This window comes from Betta splendens, chromosome 17 (assembly GCF_900634795.4).
Source record: "Betta splendens chromosome 17, fBetSpl5.4, whole genome shotgun sequence".
Classification (NCBI taxonomy): Eukaryota; Metazoa; Chordata; class Actinopteri; order Anabantiformes; family Osphronemidae; genus Betta; species Betta splendens.
This window is the reverse complement of record NC_040897.2, coordinates 12,953,007-12,978,656: the sequence shown is the minus strand read 5'-3', so window position 1 is coordinate 12,978,656 and position 25,650 is coordinate 12,953,007. Positions and strand designations below refer to the sequence as shown.

General features: G+C 45.2%; 3 protein-coding genes across 4 annotated transcripts; 1 reads left to right on the top strand and 2 right to left on the bottom strand.

The window, feature by feature from the left end:
• Positions 1–1,738: 1,738 nt before the first annotated feature.
• LOC114843890 (protein APCDD1-like) lies at positions 1,739–10,766 on the top strand. 2 transcript variants are annotated; one of them, XM_029130722.3, is made up of 5 exons: positions 1,739–2,169; positions 5,076–5,241; positions 5,325–5,850; positions 8,788–9,109; positions 9,187–10,766. In XM_029130722.3, the coding sequence occupies exons 1-5, from the start codon at positions 2,127–2,129 to the stop codon at positions 9,621–9,623; spliced, it is 1,494 nt and encodes a 497-aa protein (XP_028986555.1). In that variant the 5' UTR covers positions 1,739–2,126; the 3' UTR covers positions 9,624–10,766. The 2 variants fall into 2 exon arrangements, with proteins under 2 accessions (XP_028986555.1, XP_028986556.1); XM_029130723.3 differs by lacking the exon at positions 1,739–2,169 and adding an exon at positions 2,218–2,960.
• Positions 10,767–11,941: 1,175 nt separating this feature from the next.
• On the bottom strand, positions 11,942–19,680 carry vapal (VAMP (vesicle-associated membrane protein)-associated protein A, like). Its single transcript, XM_029130724.3, has 6 exons — positions 19,477–19,680; positions 15,659–15,811; positions 15,451–15,554; positions 14,656–14,736; positions 13,167–13,346; positions 11,942–12,871 (listed from the first exon to the last, which is right to left on the bottom strand). The coding sequence occupies exons 1-6, from the start codon at positions 19,532–19,534 to the stop codon at positions 12,725–12,727; spliced, it is 723 nt and encodes a 240-aa protein (XP_028986557.1). The 5' UTR covers positions 19,535–19,680; the 3' UTR covers positions 11,942–12,724.
• Positions 19,681–20,450: 770 nt separating this feature from the next.
• Positions 20,451–25,619, bottom strand: rab31 (RAB31, member RAS oncogene family). Its single transcript, XM_029130726.3, has 7 exons — positions 25,426–25,619; positions 24,046–24,125; positions 23,238–23,319; positions 22,916–22,987; positions 22,568–22,674; positions 22,380–22,489; positions 20,451–22,281 (listed from the first exon to the last, which is right to left on the bottom strand). The coding sequence occupies exons 1-7, from the start codon at positions 25,459–25,461 to the stop codon at positions 22,184–22,186; spliced, it is 585 nt and encodes a 194-aa protein (XP_028986559.1). The 5' UTR covers positions 25,462–25,619; the 3' UTR covers positions 20,451–22,183.
• Positions 25,620–25,650: the final 31 nt, after the last annotated feature.

Sequence of the window (25,650 nt, the reverse complement as noted above, 5' to 3'; positions counted from 1 at the left end):
TGCAGAAACACAAAGGCCGAGCAGCGATGCTTTGATTAGCCACACAGGACAACACAGAGGTCACCTCCCTGGAACAGGCCTCCCAGTTTCGCCTCCCTGCTTCCAGCCGCTCCTCCACAGTCCCCTTATTAATGCCCCTTCCGGGGCTTCTTCCAAATCCCATCAGTCTGTTTGTCCGGATCTCGCTCTGCGGCTTTTCCGGACCTTGAAAGAAGGAGGAATTAGGAGAGGGAGAGGAAGGCTGAAGTCACTCTCCCAGAGCGTGGATCCAGGATTAGAAGAAGAAAGCGACTGGCGTGGAGCGTACACAGGGAGGCAGCCGCGAGGGCGAAGGCTGCAGGTTAACAATAGAAATTCATTAGAAGCCCCTCAGTGGCATTGCTCTGCTGAGGATTACTGGATCAGCACGTGAAGCACTGTTTCTGTGTGGAGCTTCCTTTGTTGTCCCTTCAAAAACCTTAAGCTGCCACAAATATTTCAGCACGACTGAAACCAAACCCGCTTAAGTTTACGTTGATCAGGAATTAATTAGTTGTTCCTCCAAACCTGTTTAAAAAGTTGAAGGTGTGTTTGTCAGATTCCTGTGGCTCCTCATTTTAGAAGGAGACTAAATATTCAATTTTTTTTTGCATAACACCTTTAAACCTCCTGACTCATCTGTGGTTGTGTTGCATTGTGGGTACTGTAGTTATAGCTCTAGAACTGCAGTATCTGTACTGGCAGCTGTCTTTTTTATTTTTGCACCCATGATGATTCACTAATACACAAAAACACAGTTGCCAGATTCTGACAGTAATGAGGAACGTGTTGCATAAAATGTCTCTGGTTCTGCTGCTTCGTTTTTGTTCCTGTGCGTTTGTGCACGGTCTGGTTAGAATATTGAAAATAACAGAAGAAATGTATCTTTTGGTGTCTTTTGTGCAGATACAATCTGTGTTTAAAGCCTCAGTGTCCGACCGTATGAGTGGATGAATAAACAGCAGGAGCAGAGTCGCCTGAGGGTCAAAAGATCAGAGAGAAGCAAAGAACCACATGAGAGGCAGAAATTCAAGGCCCGGGTCTCTCTCTCTCTCTCTCACACACACACACACACACACACACACACACACACACACACACACACACATATCCAGAGTACCAACCACACACACACACACACACACACACACACACACATATCCAGAGTACCAACCACACACACACACACACACACACACACACACACACACACACACACACACACACACACACACACACACACACACACATATCCAGAGTACCAACCACACACACACACACACACACACACACACACACACATACACACACACACACACACACACACACACACACACACACACACACACACAGGTGCTCTGCTTCGTTCCTCCCTTCGGGCAAACGCACTGCGACGAGGTGCATAATTTGAGAGCGACAGTTGTGAAAAATGAGCAGCATCCATCATGAGTGATAACAAGAAGAAGCTGAAAACGGAGCTGAAAGGAGTGAATTCACTGAGCCGGAACCGTTTATATCCAGGATCACTGTGTCAGCGTGAAGTCACTTCGATTCCGTTCATTTCTCAGAGTTTTTAACTTCAGAACCTGTGACGGAACCACAGTAGAAGCAGAGCAGGTACATTTTAGGCTTCGTGATTAAGGACGTGCAATAAAAACACTGTTTTCGGTTTGAGGCAAACTAAAACATAATTCATGACCCACATTATAAACATCTCCAAAGTTGCGCAGTGCGCGCATAACTTCAGCTCCAAATCCACGCCCACAAAACGTGCAGTGAGGCGGGTGTGCGCGCAGTCCGCGCACACTGCGGAGCCTCCTCCAGCGCGCAGGACGCAGGAGGGACGCGCGTCAACAAGTTGGGTTCCTTCAGCGGATCGAGTTCTGGACAGTTTGAGAGTTTGGACCGCGGTTCCGTGTTTAGGTGTTTTTTGTGAGGTTCGTTTTGGTCGATGAACCGGAGACGTTCTCGTGATGCTCGGGTGCCGCTGGAGTGTTCCGTCCACAATGTTTGGCTTTGCGTCGGAATAAACGAGGACGCCGCGCGAAGCAAAGGCTCGTCTGCCCAGTGCGACCAGTGAGGCTCGTTCCAGTCCGTCGGTGTTCGGAATGGGGCCGTCGTCCACGCTGCTGCTCCTCGCTGCTTTTTGGGGTAAGAACTTTCCGTAACTTGTACATACAGTAACGTGCGTTTATTTTTCCACGTGTGCGTAAAATGTCTTGTTTGCCGAACACAACAAAGGCTGGATTCTGCTTTTAGTCACAAGTGGCTTTTGAAACATGCTCCCCCCGTGTTGCGTCGCACTCGTCACCTGCCGTGATGCGTTTTCCTCCGCACCTGTTTGCCGTCACGCCCGCGTGTCCAGCGGCAGCAGCAGTTGTCCCTCACGCACCGCGATGAACGTGACGGAGGCTGAGAGCCAATAAAAGAGCTTCCCTGAGGCTGCGGGGCAGATGAAAGCGGAGCCGAGAGCCACTTAAAACAGCAGATCCCGATGGAAACCCCTGGCCGAGCAGCAGAGGATTATGGGACTCCGTTGACCCGCTCCATCTGTTGCCAGTGACAGCGGAGGCAGCGTTTGGCTGCAACTTCAAATGGCCGGGAGATAAAACAACGTTTTGGAGGCCACTTATCCTGCAGTGTGTTTAAGTGCATGCAACGTTCAATTAGGTGGCGCGTTATTGCAGCCTTTCCTTCGGTGGCGGTGGAACGCACGCTCACCCTGCATCCGTGTGCAACAGGGGAAAAACCTGCAGCAGAAGTCACACGCAGCCGATGTGGAGCAGCAGCTGCTCGTAGCTCACGCTTCCAGCTGATCCAGCTTTTTAAATGTATGGGAACGTTCCAGCGTCGGGTCTGGACCTCATGATGGAGCTCATGATGGATGGGACGGTTGGAAGATCAGAAAATGTGCCGATAGCAGTGAGTTCTTCTCAAATTAGGTATGAAAACGAATGAACGTGAAGCTCAAAACTGATAAAACATCCTAAAAGTGTCTGTAACAGTGAGCCTTCAGTTCAGTGAGGAATCTAATCTGTGAAGGAATATTTTAGGAATGCAAATTAAAATTTACTCTCAAAGCTGAAGAGGCAAATACAGACTTTTAGTGAATTTTAAGTGATGGCACAGTAGAAATTAAACATCTTGCTTGAATTTACTGCTATTTCCCTCCGTGTAAACGACTGCATGAACAAACGCCGTGAACAGTGTGTTTGTTGGTGTAGCTGCATTTGGTGCCGTCTGGTCACTGAGGCGTTCAAAGCCGCCTGGAAATCAGCGCGTTTGATGTGTGACTTCTGAGGAGGCGGCCGGCGGCGCTCCGACGAGGCCCAGCAATCAGCGCCGTGATTGCAGAGGAACCGGCCCGACAATTAGCAGCATCCTGTCGGATCCGGGCCCGGTTCCGTGAGCTGGACACGTGCCGTCGGCGGCGGGTCCAGGTTCCTGCTGAGACCCAGTGTCCTCGTGGGAATCAGTGGAAAATCCTGACGCATGAGCGAGTCGGCCCATCATCATCATGGGCGGGTTCTTTGTTGGTTGCAGTGGTTCTGAAGCGCAGACTGAACGCTGTCACGTTTTTGTTGGTTCCTGTCGACCGCCAGACTCTGAGAGGAGTCAAAGAACGGCCCTTTGTCCGCTCTCGCTGGATTTCCCTCCTCATGACGACGTGGAGCCTCTCGGCCCGTTCGGGTCCCGGTGTTACCTCACCACTGGGCCCGGGCCAACTGGAAGTGTTCTCCGCGGTCTCGGGCTCTGGGAGCTTTGCGGCCTCTTTGATTTCAAATCGGTTTGAGGGACGGCAGAGGGTTTGAGCGAAACTGACTCAGATTATTGCCTTAATGAAGGAAAAAGGCTCCGAACTCGCGTCCAGCGCGTTTGAAACGCGTGGAGGACGAGACGCGCGACGCTTTCTCTTCAACGAACGAACGGCCGCGGCCTCTTTTTAATCATCTCCTCATTTGTTTCGGCACCAGCCTGTTTTCCATTCAGGCTTCGTGTTAGACTTTGATATAACATAAACCTCCGATGCTTCATAAAATTTATTTGTAACTAAATTGCTTTAAATAAAGCTCTGGCTTTTCCCAGTGAATAAATGTTAATGAGGGTTGTGCAAGATAATAAAATGGAAACCAGTTTGTAGCTTTGCACATTTGAAATAAGATTTAAAGTTTGTTTAGTTCCAGAAGATGATCCAAACCCACTCAGCTGCCGTGTGATGTCCAGTTAGCTTGTGCTTCTCTGGTTTCTCAGCGTGACTGTTTTGGGGCCACACCCAAATTCATCAATTAGCTCAACAACAGTTTTAATACTGGAGTAATTATTTGCAGACCTCTCTGTTGAAACATGACCTCATAGTAACAGGGCCGTGTTTTTGTGCGTTTCTGGAGCATCTCCTGTGTTTATGTCCAGGAGCCTCTCGTGGTTTGTGCATCCAGTGGGCTTGTTCCCCTCGGCTCCCGGCCCGGCCCGGCTGCAGGTGCGAACCCGATGGGCCTGGTGCCGAGCAGCTGCCGGGCCGTCCCTTTGGAGCCTAATCCAGACGAGCAGCGCCGCGTCGCGGGGATCGCGTCCCCGCCGCCGTCCGGCCTCCGCTCAGCGCCGCTGTGATGTGGTGATTCACACGCACGCTTCGGCACAACAGCTGGCGCGCGGTTTGTTCCTAGCGGAGCTTCGGTTTCTTTTGATCAGATGTTTCTGTGTCGTTGGTCTGGGATTGAACGCGCAGTGGCAAGCTGAGGCGGACGGGGAGAATTTAAGGCGAGGCCTTCACATTTCAAGGTAGATTTTGGTGATATTGGAGTATTAAATTCAGCAAATCCTCACTGGAATGCGAGCTTCGAGGTTTTTTTTTTCGTGGGCTCCAAGCTTTGAAATTGCTTTAATATCCGATGTTGCAGCATTTCGGGCTCTTGGTGAAAGCGCTGCTCTGCGTTGAGGGGACTCAGCGGGAGAGAGGGGTTTGTGTGGGACTCACCTGGTTGAGGGGTTGAAGCTCATGGAGTCAAATGTAGGGTTCCGGTGGGCAGGGTCTAACCACGTCCCCCCCTCCCCCCCAGGATGGGCCCAAGCCTCCTCCCGCCACTACTCCAGCCGCCTGGAGAAAACCTACGGCCGCTCCGTCACGGACTCCCAGTGCCAACACATGCTGAAGCACCTCCACAACGGGGCCCGCATCACGGTGCAGATGCCTCCCATCATAGAGGGCCACTGGGTCTCCACCAGGTAAAGGAACCAGGGATGTGAGCGTGAAATACCTTCTCCCACCTGATCTGGGTTCAGCTTCATTCCATGTCTTCCTGTTGCAGCTGTGAGGTGCGGCCCGGCCCGGAGTTCCTGACGCGCTCCTACCGCTTCTACCCCAACAACACCTTCCACGCTCACCAGTTCTACTACGAGGACAACCACTGCACCCGGCCCACCTACACGCTGCTGGTCCGGGGCCGCCTGCGCCTGCGCCAGGCCTCCTGGATCATCCGCGGCGGCACCGAGGCCGAGTACCACCTGCACCGGGTCCACGTGGCGTGCCACACGGCCGCCGTGGCCAAGGAGCTGGGCCGGCGGCTCCACGGCAGCTGCCGGGCGGCGGCGCGGGGCGGCTGGGAGCCCGGCGTGCCCTACGAGCTGTGGAGCGAGGAGGGCGGCTACAACTGCTCCAGGGAGCTCAACTTCGCCATGCACGAGCTGCAGCTGCTGCGGGTGGAGAAGCAGTACCTGCACCACAACCTGGACCACCTGGTGGAGGAGCTGTTCCTGGGCGACATCCACACCGAGCCGTCGCAGAGGCTCTACTACAAGCCGTCCAGCTACCAGACGGCCCTGCAGAACGCCAAGGTCGGTCCCGTGTGTGTGTGTGTGTGTGTGTGTGTGTGTGTGGTTGGTGGTTCTGCTGCACATGGTACTGTTGGGTTTCCAAACAGCATTTGGAAGTGTGAGCGAGTCGCCGGTTCAGCCTCCGGGACGAGCTCCTCGGACCCCCTGAACCTGGTGTTGTGTTCACTGGAACGTAAAACTGGGCCGGAGGTCGGGTTTTTGTTTTCGGACCCGAGCGGGCGCGACCTCTGCTGAACTCCACTCCCACTGTGTGGACCACACGCACCAGTGGGCGTGAGCGCACTGGGAGCTGTGGCTTTTGTTACGCGAGCCCTCTCAGGTCTGACCTGCTGGGGAGCAGCTCGTTCGTATCCACACTCTCCGACCACCTGTTGTGGCGAGCAAACTCAGCCAAATCTGACTTGGGATCAGTGTATGTCTGTAATCCTGCAGCCTCGTACGCTAAAATTTGCCCTGGTACAAACCAGAAACATGTACATGCTGCTCTAATTTCCCAGATTTAGCTGTAATAAAGGGCCCTTTCTTCCCCCTTCTGCACTTACGGGATGTAATTTCTCTGTTTACTCTGCCGAACAGCAGTTTCCCTGCTGGGTGAAACCCTAGAGCCATGTTTTCACTGTCACCCTCCACAGAGATTACAGTGAAATCCTGTTCGGGTCCACTGTCTAAATCCACACGTGCCGGTCGCCGTGTAAACGGGTCGGGCTGTGATCAGACGAGCGCCTGTGATGCTCTAATGAGCAGAGCTGCTCTGCTCCACGCGAGACCGGACCTATCTCTGGGAGCGATCAACATGTGGTATTGGTAGAATTTGTATTCACGTATGAATTATTCCAGCGGGCGCATTCCGGCTCTGATTTCATGCATGCCTGGGGCTGGAATCAAACCGCAAACCTGAAGCGGGGGTCTCTGCAGCCCATTCACCCATTCACCACATCCACATGAACTCTGCTGATGTCTGTCCTGTCGCAGACGTGAGCGTGTTCATCAACGCCAATGATGTAAACTATTAGAATAAGGCAGTAGGAACTGCAACGTTGATCTCCTTCATGCAGTGATGATTAGATGCGTCCAGTGGGTTTGAACGGTAAATAGTTCAGTCCTTCAGTGGGTTCATTTGTTTAGAGTGGAGCAGGGAAGTTATTTGGGGATTTGTAATTTGGGTGAACTGACCCTTTAGGCTCTGTTTCCATAATAATATGAATTATGGGAATGTTCACCGTCCTTAACGTTTGTAATTTTACGGCTGTGGTACAGTAACAGTAAATTGTGCTGTGACCTCCGTATGTTGTGGTGCTGCAGTGTGACATACCTCACTCCTTCCTTCACTAAGTGCTCAGCTCAAGCGTCTACTGAGGTTGCACTGGCCTCTCTCTGGGCACTTTTATTGCCCTGATGACTGTCCAGTCCATTAATCTTGAGCCGGAGCCTGGTCTCGGTGCAAGCGTGTGCATTTGTGGTCACTGGGTGGATCTCGGCGGTGATGCAACAGGAAGGCGGCGACTGCGTTTTTAGGGTTGTTTTCTCCGTTTCCCGTCGTCTGGGTAGCGATGGCTGTGACGATGAGGAGATCTCAGGTTTTATCACGTGAAGCACGGTTGTTTCCTGGAGGTTGGTTCATGTTTTGTGCCTGCAAAATCCTGTGTGTTCACAGGCTGTAGCTCGATGCATCACCCGTAGGTCTGTAAATAAGCCTCTAAGTCTGTTCCTCATAAAACATTTTCTGGACAGTGTCCTTCACGGAGCCATGGCTCCAGTCCCCAGAATGACCAAATGAAAGATGGCTGCCAAACAGAGCCCATTCCATCCAGTCCTCCTTCACTGACTGTGGCTTGGACTGGGTTTTAAGTGAAGCGGAGTAAGGCAGGTTTTTCACAACGTACTAAAATATAAATCTACCACATGCTGCAATAAGTGTCACAGTATAGTATGTGGTAAAAAAGGGCATCATAGTTACAGCATGTAGCTAAAATCAGTGTGATAGCAGTAGGATAAGTGACATGAGATGAATAAAGAGTCAGTAAATCAAGGAGAAACGAATGGGCTGTGTTTGAAACACCCTGAGGTCAGAAGGCACGTCACCTTTAATAAGCACTTACTCAGCCCATCCCCCCATTGTCTGACAGGTGAGTGTCCATAGAAAGGACACATGCTTCCTGTCAAACCCCATGATTTTCCTGCCTGTGCTGTGACAGACCTTCCTGCAGGTCTGGAACATGTTTTCCACACCTGCAGCAGAGACACCCCCCCCCCTCCTGCTCCCCGTCTCCATGTATAAACAGTAAACTGTGGGGTACGTGCTCTTAGCCTTCCCTCTGTGCTCTGTATTTACTTTCCAGTTTCCACATATAGACTCAGATAAGAGATGCGGTGATCGCTCTCTCAGGCCTGGATGAGCAGGAGGCCCAGGTCCAGGCTTCATCTCTGAATCCATGAGGCCCCGTTCCCATGTTGTTGGTGTGGAGCATTAAAACGCTGCTTACAGTTCGTTGTGCGACTTCCTGTCGCGGCTCGTCTTCGACCACACATCTGTCTCTTGCTGTGAAATGATGCGATCACGCTGAGAAAATGCTGGAGCCTCGTCTGGTTTCCAACGCTCCAGAGGTTCAGACTGAAGGAAATAGTTTTTCCTCCTTCACCTCTGAGCAGACGCCAGTCGTCCTTTTGTGGTTTTTCATCACACAATACACTGGATTCAAAATGTTCCCAGCGCTGACGTGTTCACTGGATGCGATGTTGAGTGAAAGCTTGAACTCTGCCTTTTAAACAGTTCACAGATTCAGGTTCAGCACCAAACTGGACCTGAATCTGGGACTTATGCTTTTCATCACTTTTTTTCTTCTTTCATTTATGTTCCATGTTATGTTAGGGACAGGACAGATTATGCAAATCGACTGTAGATTAAGTGACCTGTTCTCTTCTCTGCCTTGTTGCCAGAACCACGACCACGGCTGCATCGTCTGTCGCATCATCTACCGCTCGGACGAGTTCCACCCGCCCATCCTGCCGCCGCGGGCCGACCTGACGGTGGGGCTGTACGGCCAGTGGGTGAGCCAGCGCTGCGAGGTGCGCCCGGAGGCCCTCTTCCTCACGCGCCACTTCGTCTTCCACGACAACAACCACACGTGGGAGGGCCATTACTACCACTACTCGGACCCCGTCTGCAAACACCCCACCTTCACCATCTACGCCCGCGGGCGCTACAGCCGCGGGCTGCACTCCACGCGCGTCATGGGCGGGACCGACTTCGTGTTTAAAGGTAAGACGAGGAAGAGGAGCGGCGCCTCTCGCTCTTCATCCTCTCCTGAGACTCAGCGCCTGTGTTCCTCCCTCCAGTCAACCACATGACGGTGACGCCCATGGACCTGGCCACCACCTCGCTGCTCAACGTCTTCAACGGGAACGAGTGCGGCGCCCAGGGCTCCTGGCAGGTGGGGGTGGAGCAGGACGTCACCGTGACCAACGGCTGCGTGGCGCTCGGCATCCGGCTGCCGCACACGGAGTACGAGCTCTTCCGCATGGAGCAGGACGCCCGCGGCCGCTACCTGCTCTACAACGGCCAGCGCCCCAGCGACGGCTCCAGCCCCGACCGGCCGGAGAAGCGGGCCACCTCCTACCAGATGCCCCTGGTCCAGTGCTCGTCCAGCGGGCAGGCGTCGGACTTCAGCCAGGGCGCCGACAGCCACTCGCCGCCCCACAACGGCTGCACGGGAGGAGTCAGCCAGAAACACATGGTGGCGGTCACAGCTCTGCTGCTCCTCTGGCAGCGTTAAACCCCAAACAAAGACCTGCACATTTGCAGAGCAGACAATGAGACTGTTGAACCAGCAAAAGTAGTAGAGGATGTAAACTGGTGCTCGTGATCCTCTGAACTCCTTCATCTGCCAAAGACTCGACACCACTGCACCATAGAAACTGCACTTTACAGTGGGACCAAAGGTCGACCTGCCGGTTTCCACAAACACGAAACGATGTCTATATCCACACGAACCTGAGAGGCTGACTTTGTTTTTACTGTATTTTAGCTGCAACTATAAACGTATGTACTGCAAAAAGACTATTTGATATGTAGACCCTCTGACAATAGGTTCCCAAGGAGAAGATGCTTGTGAGCCACTGTAGAGTAAAAGGGAACGGCACTACCTGAACAGACCCATTTGTTTAACAAGAGTCTGAACTGAGATAATTGTTGCTCTGGATGTGACGAAAGACTGATCTGAAGGAAATATTTGTCACTGACCAGAAAGCAGCCGTTTCTGTGAGAAACATGGAAGAGTTGGAAACTGTACCTGTAAAGTGTTTGTATAGCGTAAACTGCAATACCCATCTATAATAGAGACATACACAAACTAAGACATGTTTACTTTCAGCTGGATAATGTGGCCAAGCGCAGGACAACAATGCATATATCCAATTATTGTTTCATACCGATTTAGTTTTTACAGATTTGTTCCTAAATCTAATCATCAGAAATTTGAGAATTTCAGAAAAACTTTTAGCCTTCCCTCAATTTTGATTAGTTATCAAATTCATTAAAACGTAAGTAATTTATGGTAAATTACAAGGCAGTCTAAGAAATCACTTAGAACAAGTACAGCAGCTATAAATGTGGAGGAAATTAGTAAAAAACTGCAACAATTATCTGCTGTAAAACAAATTGACATCTATTACCAGTAATGTAATATAGGATTACTTTAGCTTTTCCTTTTCCATTTACACTTTGTCTCTAGTATAAAAGTTATTTCAAGCACAGGGTCATAGAGCAAAACAGAGATCACTGAACTCATTTTTTAAAGTACTGGATTTGATTAAGTTGTCCCAATTAACACTTGCTCAACAAATAAACCAGAGTGCTTCCAAGTCTAACACGCCCTGTTGTCTATTCTGAACAATTAAATGAGACATGTTCGAAGGCTGCTACTTGACCTACAGCTTTGTTTTTATGACCTATGACTGTGCTTACGAACAAACTACTGCCAAATTACAACTAATTTGTGTAACAGTGACACAACTTGTTGGGTTTCGCTGCAGGTTCTAAATCAGGTCAAGCGAACTTTTTACATAAAGTAGGGCTATACATATTAGAAAAACGTTTTTAGAATTAAAAGATTTTTACAGTCATCTACATTAAACTGGTATAAGAGTAACTCAGCTCAAACAACACTGGACTTAAAGGCTGAAATAACAATTTAATTTCAGGGATTAGTTTACCAATATAATGCAAAAAGTAAAAAACTCTTGACAACTATTTGTGCTACAGTAGTTGTCTCTAGTGGTACTTATCACTGATAACTCAATTTAACTGCTAACGTACACATCTATACTAATCTGTGTAATTAGCCAATATTTGTTTCTTTAAGCAGACGAACGGCTTATCTAATCAAAGCACCTCTATTGCCTCATACTGGCAAAAACCAAAGAATCAGCAAATACTGATTATAATTACAGTAAAACATGCATTTCTACTTTTTCCACTGCCAAGGCAGAAAACTAAAAGGAAAACGCAGTGGCCTTTCCCAAGCTATCCAGTCCTGAAGGAGTCACTATGAATCATATTATTTTACGCTTTAATATAATGATTGTAGCCTTTGGTTTTGTGGAAAGCAAGGATCTTGTATTTTACCCATCGGGCTAAAATGACCACAGCAGATTTAGATGCAAAAAAAAAAAAAAAAAAAGGGTATAAAATTACGTTGGCAAGACAGCATCAGAAAAACCAAGTCACAGACTATAGAGGCTTAAAACACAAAACCATCATTCCAAAACTAAATTCTCAGTACAATCAGAAGCTGATCCAAACGTCCAGCTCATTTTGTAAGTCTGCAAACAAAGCATGTTCAAGAGTTTACTTCATTTAAAGCTCCTAAAATAGCAAATGTTTGAGGCTGGGAATCGTTTCCTACTTTTATGACTCTTGGCACTTATACAGCTGCTATAACAGCTGGATATAGAGTATATTTACAAACCCCAGTTAGCTTGCGTTATTTTTGCTTGTAATAAGGTTAAAAAAAAAAATACAATGCAACTGACAGAAACGCACTTCTATGTCATTTGAGGGCGTGTCACTGATGAGAGACACAGGAAAAGGCCATTAAAACCACATTTTCATTTTTATTTCTTCAATACTATGGGACAGATTTTAAGAATGGAGACCTTATTTGGTCAATATTTGACTGAGAAAGAACATATGCTTTGTATAATAATAATAATAATAATAATAATAATAACAATAATAAAAAGTCTGCATTGGCGTCATGAGGAAAGTGAAAATGTACAAGGAGGCACCTATATCCCCAGCTGGACCTGAACATTCCAAGACAAGAAGTAGAAATTACGAACTGAACAAATTTACTTCAGAGGCAATCCAGCAACAGGTAGCAAGGTCTTTTTGATGGAAGTTCTTTCCTTTTTTGTTTAAAAGAATTTAAAACATTTACAACACACCTAACAATTCATTCAAATCCTATTAAAAACAGAGAAAGATCTAACCTTTTGACGGCCTCTTGCCCGCTGGTCTTTCTAGGTGCAGATTTCATGTTGACTGTATACATCTTTCATTGTCCTACCAAATCACCTGTATAATACAGCCACCACAACAAAAAACAAAAAGGGAGCACACCACTTTGTTGCCTCCCTCTTCTCAACTCTGTGTATACTAACCGTGTAACATTGTTGCCTCCCTCTTCTCAACTCTGTGTATACTAACCGTGTAACATTGTAAAAAGGCGAAGCCTTCAAATGATGCTGTACAGATGTGTTCACTGTAGGCCACACTACCAATGATATGGCAAAGTCAACAGAAAGACGTCTTGGTTCTTCCAGGCTTTGATTCCAGAGCCAGGGCGGGGGATACGGTTGGCATGCGTCTCCCAGTCTACAAGATGAACTTCCCTAGGAAGAATCCAATGAAGATGGCTGCTATGACGACGAGGAGGGATGGCAAGGAGGCAGTGGTGGCTTCTCGGCCAAGGAGGCTATTTGAGTTTGATGTCATGTAGTCTGCCTTTCTCATAACATCCGCCTGCAGGAAAATAAGTAAAAGAACCTCAGTTTGAAATATAAAATTTGCATAGAAATAATATTTAACTCGTCAAGTGTAAGCACAAACTGATCACAGAAATGAGAGAAGACCAGCCGCATCTCAAAAGTGGTCTGATACTTAAAAAAAAAAAAAAAAAAAAAAGTTATCAAATATTAAATATAATTACTGCTTTGCAATATAACTCAGCTTGTGAACCGGATCTTAGAATTAATCAAATGCACTGGTTGCGCAATTCATGCAAGTCACTTTTGAATGAAACAGTTTACAATCTAACCTGTAATTTTCGGTTCTCGTCCGCCAGCTTGTTCAGCTCAACTTGCATCCTCTTGCACTTCTCCTGCAGTTTCTTCAGCTCTGAATCGTCCACTGAGGCATGGACAGGCACCGTGGCTGTTGTTGGGTCAACCTTTGCAGAGTAAGTCAGTGGAGGTGTTTTGGCCACCTCCACGTCATTCTACCCAACAAAAAACAAAACAAGATGAAATGTAGTGAAATTGCCCTCTAGATGAGAGTCCATGCGTCAGACTGAGAAAACGTGACTTTGTTTAGTCAAACAGGAAACAATGACCTTTTTATAATATATTAGAAGGGTTGTGATGGGTGAGTTTGTCATCCAGGTGTGTCCTGCAAGACTGACTGTATAAGTAATAAATAGCTATTAACTGTGTTTCAGTCATAGAGCCAAAAAGAACATACATCATTTTTATCTCCTAATAAAAAAGAAATTACTGGAGTATTAAAACAGCCAATATTAGCAGATCTGGCCCAAACAAGGTGACATTAGCAGCCAACTCCACAGATCAGAGGTGAAGACATAACTCACTATATGCAGAAACACACACACCACAAGATGTTAACCGTAATCAGTAGTAGCAGTTAAAGTGAGGTTAGAATTAGCAAAAACAAGATGAGCCACAAAACCTCTCTAACAAACTCTATGGACAGACGAGACCAAGGTTAACTCCTACAAGGTTTGCGTGGCTGCTTCTGGAAATCAGTACCTAATCCTTATTGATGCAGTAACTCATGATGACATGATTTACACAGAGAGGTGCATCAGAACTAACTGGGAGCAACCAGAAAAAGAAATGACCCAGAGCACTTGCCCAAGTAAACACGAGACTGCATCAGAGGGCAAAGTAGAGGGTTACGGACTGGCCCAGTCACCAGACCATAACCCACTTGACCATGAAGATCACCCGCTGAAGAGGAGACTGAAGGAAGGAAATCCCCAACATCAGTCTAACTACACGGCACTAAGCTGAGAGCCTGACTCAGCGCAGCTAAAGTAGAGCTGGCCCACGTCTCTGTGGTCACATAACTAAAATCACACGTGATCCATGGAACTGCCCTGCAATACAGCTTGTCCATCCAAAATATTGTAATACTAACGCAGCAGCATGTTATCATTTTGTAGAGGGTATGTGGAGGCTTTAGTTTCTGCAGGCTGCTCATTGTCCATCATCTACATATTTCTGCAGTTCACCATTTAGTTGGCTTAGTGTGAAGAGCATCCCTCTGACCTACTGCATTTAAAAAAAAAAAAATAAGACAATTCTGTATCTTAGGTGATATTGAGATGAGGGTTGGGAATGAGTCATGAATCATTGTGCTGAACTTTAGCCTTTATAGCAGATACATTTGAGAAATAAGTATGAAGCTTTGTGGAAATTTCCAAGTTTAGAATAAGTTGTGTGTGTGAAAACCATTAAACCTGACATTTTGCTTAAAGTCAATTTTTAATGTGTAGCAGTGCCTCTTACCACTTTATCGTTTTCAGAAGGCAGCTCGAAGACACATCTCAACTTGGAATCCATGAGATCATCGGGTTTTGCATCTTTCCACTGGTGGAGATGAAAAATGGGCATGTTATTCATGAAGTCAAACTGCTAGCAGCTGGAACCTATCCACACACGCACTTCACCCTGCTTCATAGTATTCACATGCATTGCAATCTTTAATCCCTGGTCATTACATTACAAACAATCAAGACCTTTAGTGACACTATTTTTAATTTGACTCTAAAATTTGATCTTTAATAACAAAATGAAAAAAAAAAATCTTTTATAGTCTTACAAAGAATTGTGAGGAAGAATATCATGAAACCCTCTTAGACTACTGTTTACTTATTGTTGGACCTTTGTTCCTTTATTGTTGGACATTTGTTCCTCACACTTCCTGGATTTCTATTTCATTCAAGACAAGCCACTTCTTAAAACACAACTATGAGGCATTCTGCTCTGAGTGAGCCTTTGCCGACCTCTAGTGGAGGACTACGGTTCACTGCACTGAATACATTTTGACACAAGCATATTAGGAGTAAACTTCAGATAATGCACCTTTAACAAAAATAAGGTATCTGTGTACCTAGACTATGTAAAACATATGGATCATATGGGTGCTCCCAACACCCTATTACCTGAGTCACATTCAGAGCTCATAGCCTTCAAACAGTCCTAGCTCACTATGAAGTGTCATTGTCAGCCTGCATCACTCAGTATATGTTGATAAATTACATACATTCATATGTAGTCAGATGAAAAACCAAGCACACTTACCAAAGCATCCATGTCAGTAACATTTAGTGGGGCAAAAATGGACTGAACCATGAATTTGTGTTTACTTTTCTCGTTTGGGTCGTAGTCAAAAGGCTGCAGCATGACTGTGAATGGAAAGTAAAACCATGTATTAAGCTGCACTATTAAATATAAACAAAAATATACTAAAAGGTTTTCATGCATGTCTGCAAAACTCTGGACAACGTACCAGAAATGTTGACAGTTGCACCGGCATCAATAACGCCACTGTTCGGCCGGACACAGTACCTGCGAGGTGCCGTCGTCTTCACTTTAAAACACACTCTTCTGTCAGAAGGGTTTTTCAGTTTGAGGTTGGTGGTGACTACATCTGTGAAAGGACCTATTAGATATAAAACAGCAGAAAAAAAACTGCATTACAATCTCTGTATTGTGAAACAGTCTCCACCTGAAACTGCACAGAAAGAATGAATACTCTGACAGAAAACTTTTCCAGTTTTAAAACTTTCTTAAAATGTTTGGTCAATCGTGTTTGGGGAATCGTACTAGCTACAAAGGCAAACCTAAGTATGAGACACTTATTACATATTGTAAAGTATAGACACTGAGTGTGTGTCCCTCCAAAAACAGACAGGCCAGTGCACCTGGGTTAGTTTTATTGGGCTTTTGTATTGATATTCCATGTGCATGTCAAGCACATATCAGGATTATAAATCAGAGGATTAGCTCCCCATCTTGTGATAGAGCTCGCCTCAAATTAGATACTTAACCATGGTCAGCGTGATACAGCGATGTGTACTCATGTCAAAAACAAACCTGGATGCCAAGTTTGAGGTACCCCAAACTCGATCAGCACAATTACGCTGAGAACCTGCACAAGCGCGTCCCGTGATCCACGGACGCCAGGGATGAGATCTACCAATTTCACTGCAGCCATATACGTCAGTTCACCATCAGGTTAAAAGGTGACCGTTTTGATGGAATTTTCCAAAAGATCTTTATTTAAATAAAACCTACAACAAATAGTTGGTTTTTTCTTGTTTGAAAGGTCTAGTGCCAAGTTCAGAGCGTGCTGTTTTTTGGTGATTAATACCATTCGCAAGGTCATGGACAACAGAACTTGACCACCAATTCACATGTTTATTGTCTTTCCCTTGGATGTAAACAAGCCAAATCATCTGCCATCATTACACAATTCACACATTCATCTATTGTAAAACATTTATCTACCCATTCTAATGCCGCTACAGTTTGATAGAAATTACATAAATCAAAGTCTAGCTGACCTTCACACACGCACGAACACAAATAAAAAGGCGATGCATAACAAAGTTAGAGTGGCTGCACCCAGCTAAAGCTAACATGACGTTACACTGACTGGGTTGGTGTTTTGAACAGGTGTGTCACAAGGCATTCCTACAAACCTGAAAAACCTTGTGCCTGGTGATGTGCCCTAAACATCTAGATTACTATGCATTCCATAGTCATGGACAGTCAAACTGGTAAGAGATTACTTAACTATGATGAAACAAAATTATAAAAAGAACATCACCTGCTATTTAAATGAAGACTAATAAAAGATCCAGATTTTACTAAACCCCCTTTTCACACACAAACTGAAATGTGCTTCTGCCAAATACTAGACCTAATAATAATATTGATAGATAAAATATCTGCTGTCTCATTTTTACACAACGTGAGAAAGACTGAAACACTGGAATGGTTGTGTGCATCAGATATACACCCACACTGCTCAACTCCGAGATGCCACCTTTGCTCAAGCAGCATTAGAAGCGCCTCTCTCATCTTGTTGCATGTATGCTGAGTTAGGGTCCCCCAGGTCAGTCCAACTCTAAAAATAGCAGCTAAGGAAAGGAGGGCTGCCCCCTCTAGCTTGCTGGAGGAATCCCAGCAGAGGTTCTAAAACAGACCAGCGATCAGATACATGCAGACCGATTTAGCTCTGTCTCTGTGACAGTAAAAGAGCCGTGGTCATCTTTCTCCTCATACTCAAACACAGAATAGGAGCCAATTCATGATTTCATGTCCCTCTTTGTATTAGTACAAAGTGATCTGGTAGACCAAGATCAGATTTAAGTTGGCTTGCTTACGCGCACACAGCAGTTTTTCCATTGTGTGTTCATTTCAAAAGTGAAGCATTTGTGTGGTTTCAAGACAAAACCATTATTCTTTACTTTTACACACTGACAAAATTAATGAAAAAAAATCATTTAATCAGTGCCAAAGACCAAAGATCATATCTATATGATTCAGTTTACATTCCAAAGTTAAGAGTTTAACCTGATGAAATCCAATGTAAATCATATGACTCATCTGTAAAGGGGATACATCTAATGCAACTTAAGTTCCTAATCAGCTCAAATCAGGAAATTTACAATGAGATGATGCTAGACCATGTCTTTGCCATCAGACCGTGAACGTCAGTTTAGGGTTCATGTAAAGGGCAAACATTTAGTTCAAACTCCTGATACCACTTTTGAAATGATGTGCATCCATAACAAACTGACCTTAATCAGTGCAAGACATCGTCTCTTGTCTTTAACAAATCAATTTAATTTAAAGATTTCATTGATCTTGAATCTTGTGCTTTTTACGTCCTGTATTCTGAAGGACTCTGCTCGCCATGTTTATACTTGATGCAACTGCGGGTTTAACAAAGAGAAAAACAAAACTTCCAGGTCCCTCTCGGTCTGTGCCATCATCAGGTAAAGGATCTGAACAATGCGTGAAGATGCAACAAATCCGTTTCACAGAGAACACATCATCACAAAACCATCTCATTAGCCAACCCTTAGCTATCCCGTGGGTCGACTGTTTGAATAGTGGCATTCCCAAAAGCTGTCAAGCCCAGAATCCACTCATGCCTGCCACGAATAATCAGCAGGAGAAAGGTTCTTCAGTCCATGACTGCGACTCATTCAGCAACAATGACACAGTGCCTCGTTGGCAATAACGCCTGCAGCACAGACACTGGTTAGTAACTGGGACAAATTTAGGAGAAGGATGGTTTCCAACACGTTAGCATTTGAGGACTAGCAGCGCTAGCACTTGTAATCTTTACAGCTGCATCATTCACTCGCTAGCAATGGTCACCGCCACTGAGCTAATAACAAGAGCAACAGTTGGACTCGTATCAGTATCACGTCGTCGCATCCCTAAAGTAACGTGACAGGGTTCACGGGTCTGCAAGTGTATATAGGTAGGCGGTCGCTGGAGAGCAGCTAACCCCTTAAGCTAGCCCCACGTTAACTTTTACATTAACCTAGCAACGTAGCCTAGCCTAGCCACGGTTAGCCAACGGTTGACTGACACATCACTGGACGTTATCGCTGGGAGCCGAGCAGGCAGTGATAGTAAATGTGTGCATTGCTTTGGTTTTGTTTAAAGGGGAGAACGGTGGAAGTCTGGGTGTCGACTTAAGGGGGGACGCTGACATTAGCCCGGGGCTGCGTAAAGCGGTCTTTAGATTGTTAACGTTATAGTTTACGTCGGTCAACCAAGTTTGTCATTCCAGCTGTCAAGTCTATATCGTAGCGTGACAGAAGTGCTCCAGGCTGAACCTTTCAGTTATCGCTGACAAAAAGTTAGTTCCTATAAATGACTCTCGGGGTATAAGCATTCCGGGTAAGCTAATAGGATGAGCCGCAATAAACACTTTGCAGCGGCTAACGCTGCTAGCAACAGGGTAGCGGTTAGCTCGTGTTGCTGCTCACTAGCGCACACGTTGGCTCGTTAGCGCCGTCTGAAGCCTCTTTACGCCCAGCGCCAGTTACGCCACTTCATCCACCACTTTGCCAGCGGTTGTCATGGATGTCAGGCCGCCCGGGTCCGTGCCGAGCCGGCGGTACGCGTCACCACAGTGCGGGGCGACGACGGCCCGTCTGTTAACTTAAAATGGCGGTGAAGGCTAGCTAGCCTGGCTACATGCGAAATTCACTTGAGGGAGAGTGAAATCGTTTCAGTCAGGTAATTTACGTCCTCCACTCGCCGGGCGTTTCACGCGCAGAGACGTTGTGGCTCACCTACCTTTGAATTTGAGGTCTGCGGGAGGGTCAAGGATAAGGACCTGATCCAACTTGGACATTTTAGCTGAGGGGATGCACTTGATTTCAGTGTCGGGGAGTGAGTGAGAAGTGGAAGTCCTGGATCCCCTGCTACTACTGAGCCTAATGCTGACTGAGCTCTGCAATTGAGCATGTCGGTACAAATACTTGAACGCGCGGATGCGCGCTTCCAGTGCGCGTCCCCGCGACTCAGCAACTGGTGGGATAATGCCGCAAGAAACTAGTCACTGCAAATACTCCGCAGTTAAGAACGTAATTTTACTGAAGTTTAGCAAAGATTTTCGATCTATTACTTTACATGTGTACATATGATCATTTCTATTTCCATTTTAAAGTCATCATTTCATCTGACCAAGAGTCAAAAATGTCTTTTTTTACAAAGTAATTTTACAAACCACGAATTATTCACACTAGAATATGAAAACACTCAATATTTATCATTTTTATTTATTGTTTATCAAATTTCCTATGAAATAATTCACAGAACTCATACACAGAATTCATATCGATTTAAACTCTACACCAATGGTTGATATCTGGGGAACACCTGGTTAAATCCATTTATGTGAAAATAACTTTAGAGGTGCTTCTGTAAGAAGCTAAATGCTAATACACACAAAAGGTCATAGTAACTAAAGTGTAAAAAAAAAGATGTTCATTTTTGTACAATTAAGATTAAGAAAATTACCATATGTAGTTTTTAGTGACTGAGATAAAAGCTTCACCTGTAGCAGTAAACCAGGTTTTGCTTTTTTTCTTATTTTCTGAAGCGTCAAGCGTCATTGGAGAAACATTCCATCTGCTCATGACAGGTTAGGAGATTAATTCAAGTCATAGTCTTCAGTTAGTGAATGCGGTGAATGGGTTAAGTGACTCTGATAAACATTTAAAAGCATATTTTAAGAGTCAGAAAAAACACAACAAAAGACATAAAAATAATTAGTAATACTTTATTACATTGATTGATTACAAATATTAATTGGGTAAGTTTATACTTGGACATAGAATATAAAAGTGGACTCGTGTACAGATGGTTTGATTTTACACATTTTTTTTACTCCAGCAGTATGCACGTTTTTCATGCCATACATCAGTTAAGAACATTTTAAAAAAGGCACTCTCTGGCAGCATACTAGTTCAAGATCTCTTCATAATAGCATAATAATCTGCTCACTATTATGTCATTGCTTTTTTGTACGGAGGTTAATTTCATGCCAGAATGCATTGAAAATTTTTGATTAACTTTCTAGGAATCTGGGCCTGAAGGCAATTAACTTTCAATTTGGACCCAGCTAATCACAGTTTTGAATTTGGGTGGGCGATCGCACCATATGGTTGACATTTCCCTCCGATAAAAGGCAGACCATGCGGGAAAAATATTTATCCACAAAAAACATTTAGTGAGGACTCTACAGAGTGGAATGTAACGACACATATACAATAAGTGAGTTTTACCAACTCACAGATGTGGAAACAGGAGTCATTTTAAACTGACAACATACAAATGTAAACATGTTTTTGAAGCTATGAAAATGTGGAAACAGAAATGTTGTTAATACAAAAGTCATATTGCATCCATGAACTTTTGTGTCCATTTTACCAAATCCTGCTACTACTGAGCACTGTTTTAATAAAACTGTGGTCATGGTACGTAAAAGTGCAGTTGTAAATTTTTTAAGAGGTCAAATCTAAGATTATTACGGCTGAAGAATCTGCAGCAAATCCAATGTAAATGTTATTTTTACAACTTCAGCACATTATTCTTGTTTCCATTGTTTACAAATTAGGATGTGATTCCAACTCTCTAGAGTTTATTGAGCACAAATACACTACTCATAATTTTTTCTACCCTTTATCCCCTGTAGACACATTTAGAGAAAAGCACACGCCAGCCTCCTACCGTCGTAACAGTATAAACGTAATGTATATCAGGTAAGACACTGGTCTGGTTTTGAGGCGTGTGAGGTCGTTCCCTGTAGTGAAATCTTAAACAATACAATTTCAGCATGTAGAAAACACCTTTAAAAACCTCTATGTAAACAATTCCAGCATCGGTCACAGTGTTTCAACGGCGGGGGGGGGGTCATGCTGTAGTTATGATTTAGAGCCCTAAGCTGTTAATTCTGCAGCAATACATTCAGACACTTATACAGCAAAACGTGTGAGAACACATGACGCACAGGAATGTAGAGCTGCTGCCTCGGAGCTACACAAATAAGTGCTCATCTCAGACCCCCTAATGACAGACTGATGTATGTATGAACACAAAAGCTCCACAAGTCAAAATCTACAGAGCAATTGACATTTAAAAAACAAAAATACCCCAGTTTCAGAGCACATCCACTCGATCATATACGTTCTATTGTGCTTTACTTTAAGAGTACTACGAAGGGAGGATACAGCGGTCCTTAATGATGAGACCTGTAAAGTACCGGAAACAAAATCTGAATGTAATTCAGGAGACTCCCCACAGGAGGGAGACACGCTACAGGCTTTCTGCTTGAGCCGCTTTGAAACTGCTGCAGTTAAATGAATCCGTGTGCTTTGACCCATCTAATGCTGCAGCCGAGCACACATGCAAGCTGACCTCTGTCTGCCCCCAGACACTGTGGACTATGCTGGTGGGTCCTTGGTGCTGAAGGGAGTAATGTCGTCGGCCCCTCCTGGTATTAACAGCATCTCCTGGCGGATGGAGCAGGCTGCCGGGTGAGTTTAAAGGAGTCGTTGCTCTCCACCTCTGGATTTTCCAGGGGTGGAATCTGTTTACCTACAGACGAGGCACAGGGTCATTTACACAGCTGCTGTGTCAGATTTACAACATATAAAGAGCAAAACACAGGCCCAGTATAAAGGCAAGGAACCTACTGATTTTCTGAAAGAGCTCCTCAACATTAACAGCATTTCTTGCACTAGTCTCAATGAAAATAGCTGCAATGGACTCAGCAAACTCCTTAGCTTCCTTCATAGGCACTTCCCTGAAAAGGAGGAGGACATGAACTGCAAAGATCACAGGTGAGCCAAATAAAACGCAGCTTTGGCAGAAGATCGCTCACCTGATGTCTCCTAAATCATTCTTATTCCCTGCTATTGCTACAACAATGTCCTCTGGACCGTGTTCCTTTAGCTCCTTCACCCACTTCTTCAGAGTCTGGAAGGAGTCCTGAACAACAAGAGGACCTCATGGTCAGATGTGGGACCGGCGCTTCATGAGATCGTGGCCAGCATTTTCCTTATGTGTGTCACATTTCATTGCATTAGGTGGTTTTTGTAATACGAGTTTCCATTAACAGAGCAGGAAAGAATGATGTTTCTAGGTCAAAGCGTTCCAGAGTGATGACTTTCTACATCAAGCTTGGTGAAACCAGCCTTATAGGTTAGGCGTATTTTATCAGTGTTCTTACCAGTTTAGTAATATCATACACGACGACAGCAGCAGCCGATCCTCTGTAGTACATAGGGGCTAAAGAATGGAACTAAAAAAGACAACACAAGACAATCATGAACAAGACGTGTCTATTTTTAGCAGCTAACAAACCCGCTAACATCTCGTTTCTCTATAGAGTCACTGGTCAAAAACCGCAGTGTCTTTATTGTACACGTTGCCAGTGGCCACAGTAATAACAATAATAATCCTATTTCATCCCTAATAATAACTCTCAACACTAGCCCGAGGTTGTGTCAAACGGCAGGTAAATGAGGCATGTCTGTGGTGGACGCACTCACCCTTTCCTGCCCCGCCGTGTCCCAGATCAGAAACTTATGCAGCTCGTTTCCACACGGCACAGTCTTGGTCAAAAATGACGCTCTGTGGGCGATACAGAGTATTTCACAACAGTGTTTCTCCGCTCGTTTCTTAAAGGACACAGGAAACAAATTAGTACAAGTCAGCAGGAAACACTGGCAATGAAGTTGTTTAATACTCAGCCACGTGGCATGTTTGAGCTGGGTCTTTTTCCGGTGTGATTCACACTGGTTTACATCAACAGACGGTACTATTTTGCTCTGTACAGGTCAGTTAATGGAGACTGTTATGTGTTCATTGGTTTTGCTGGAAAAAATGTTGGTGACTAACTGTGTCAGTGACTGTTCTTTTCACTCCCTGCTCATGACCAAACTTTAAACATCTGTTCGCTGTGACCTGTGAATTTGTCTGGGGCCGAATGCTTCCGTGGGGCCGTGATCGTTTCTCTTTCTCTACGATGAGGTCATTATTTCTGACAGTGGGTTTAACTTTACCCTCTCTGTAATAAATTGCTTGGATGATAAATGGGTCTTGACAAGTCTTTTTGATGTCTATAATCTGTACTACTATAGTGTGTTCACTGTCTTGAACGTTAATATACATGACAGGACTTGACTTCCACAGAGTTCACTTAACTTGACATAACAGACAGCTGAACTCCACTATTGTTAACATGGACTTTGGGCTTTATTTAATACTTAAAAGCCTGAAATCTCACACCTGTGAACCAGTCTGTCTGATTTGTTTCCTGTTGTGGGTGTTTCACGGCACAGACTGCGATGCTCTTACCCTATTGTGGGACTAATGTTGTGGTCAAAATGATCCTGAACAAATCGGCAAACGATACTGGATTTCCCAACTCCTGTATCCTGAAAACAGGAGATTGCACATCACTCACAGAAATGTAGGAACACACATGCTACCAGCATCATTCCTCACTACTGAACACTGCTCATTGTGCAACTGTCTGGTCACATGCCCCTTCCATCTGACAGTTTCCTGTTTAGCTTCGTATTCATAGTCAGCATCACATATTTGTACAATTACAACACTGTGTTAATCCCAAAATACAAAACAATCTAATCATAAGATTGTTTTTATTTTGGTTGGGTTTTACGTTGTCCTGAGACAACTCTCACATAAAAGTGCTACAAGTAGGAATACAGTGTGGTGCATTATCCTGATTACACACAGCCCAGTTTCTCTGATCTGGTGACTAGTGTGATCATTTATCAAAAGTCAAGCAGCACCTTCTTACATTACACTATATTAGTAGTAAATCAAGCGTTTTTCTTCTGATATGAACGCTGATATGCCTATTTAACTCTCAGCAAAAGCAAAACAATGCCTTCATTTTCTGCAGCTAGTTATGTTTATACTGTAAAAATCAGCTGACCTGACTGGGACAACTGGACATTGATCTGATGCATGATCAATAAAAAGTGTCCAACCTAACACGCTGTGACGACATAGTGGTGCCGCTGCTAGAACAATTCCACAAAACATTGAATTAAACACGTATGTCACTCACTATTTTTAAGCTAAAAGTGTAAACTCCCAGATACAGGGCCCCTCAATGCAAACAGTCTAGATACGCCCCTGGAGGGTGACACGAGGTAGTTTTATGGTTTATGGCTATTAAAATGCCTCAGTGAGCGTGTCGGTGGCCTGTGAGAGGGTGCAGAGGCCTGGGGGACCTTTCCATTGAAAAACAAGAACAGTTTGGGGCGAGCTCCTTCCTCACCGTCCCTGTCACGGTGCGTCAGGACGCCGCGCTCTGCTAACGCAGCAGGAAAACTAACGGATATAACGATGACGTAATGGATGAGAAACTGTCGGCAGTCGTTAAATAAACAGGCCAAAACGCATAAAAAGCACTCCAGTGAGTGGCTATAAAGATGAAAACCACATGCGGATCATAGGAAAACTAATGTAAGACGACGGCGGCGGGGAGTTAACGAGCATCACAGCGATCTGCAAGTTTAGGACCAGGAATAACGCGATAAAGACTAAACATTAATAGGACCCAAGTTGACGGCGGAGCTTTAAACTAGCTTCTGCTAACGTGCCCTCACATCAAAGAGCTGTAGCTCAGTTACTTAGTGACACTCGCCGCCAGATGAAGGAATTTCTCCCAAAATAGATCAACAAAAAACATCTGCCTCTTACCCCCAACAGGCAAACCTTCAGTTCCCTTATGGCCATAGTAAGCGGTGCAAGTCTGTAAACCAGTCAGTGCCTTCGTCTCATCTTGCTTTAAGCTCGGCTTTTTCCCCTCTTTTCGGATAAAAGAGAAAACCCAACCCTGAAGCAGACAGTCCGATCATCTGGCGGTGTCCTAGACTGGCGTCAAGCGGCGTGAGCGACACACGCAACACATTTCAAAATAAGAGC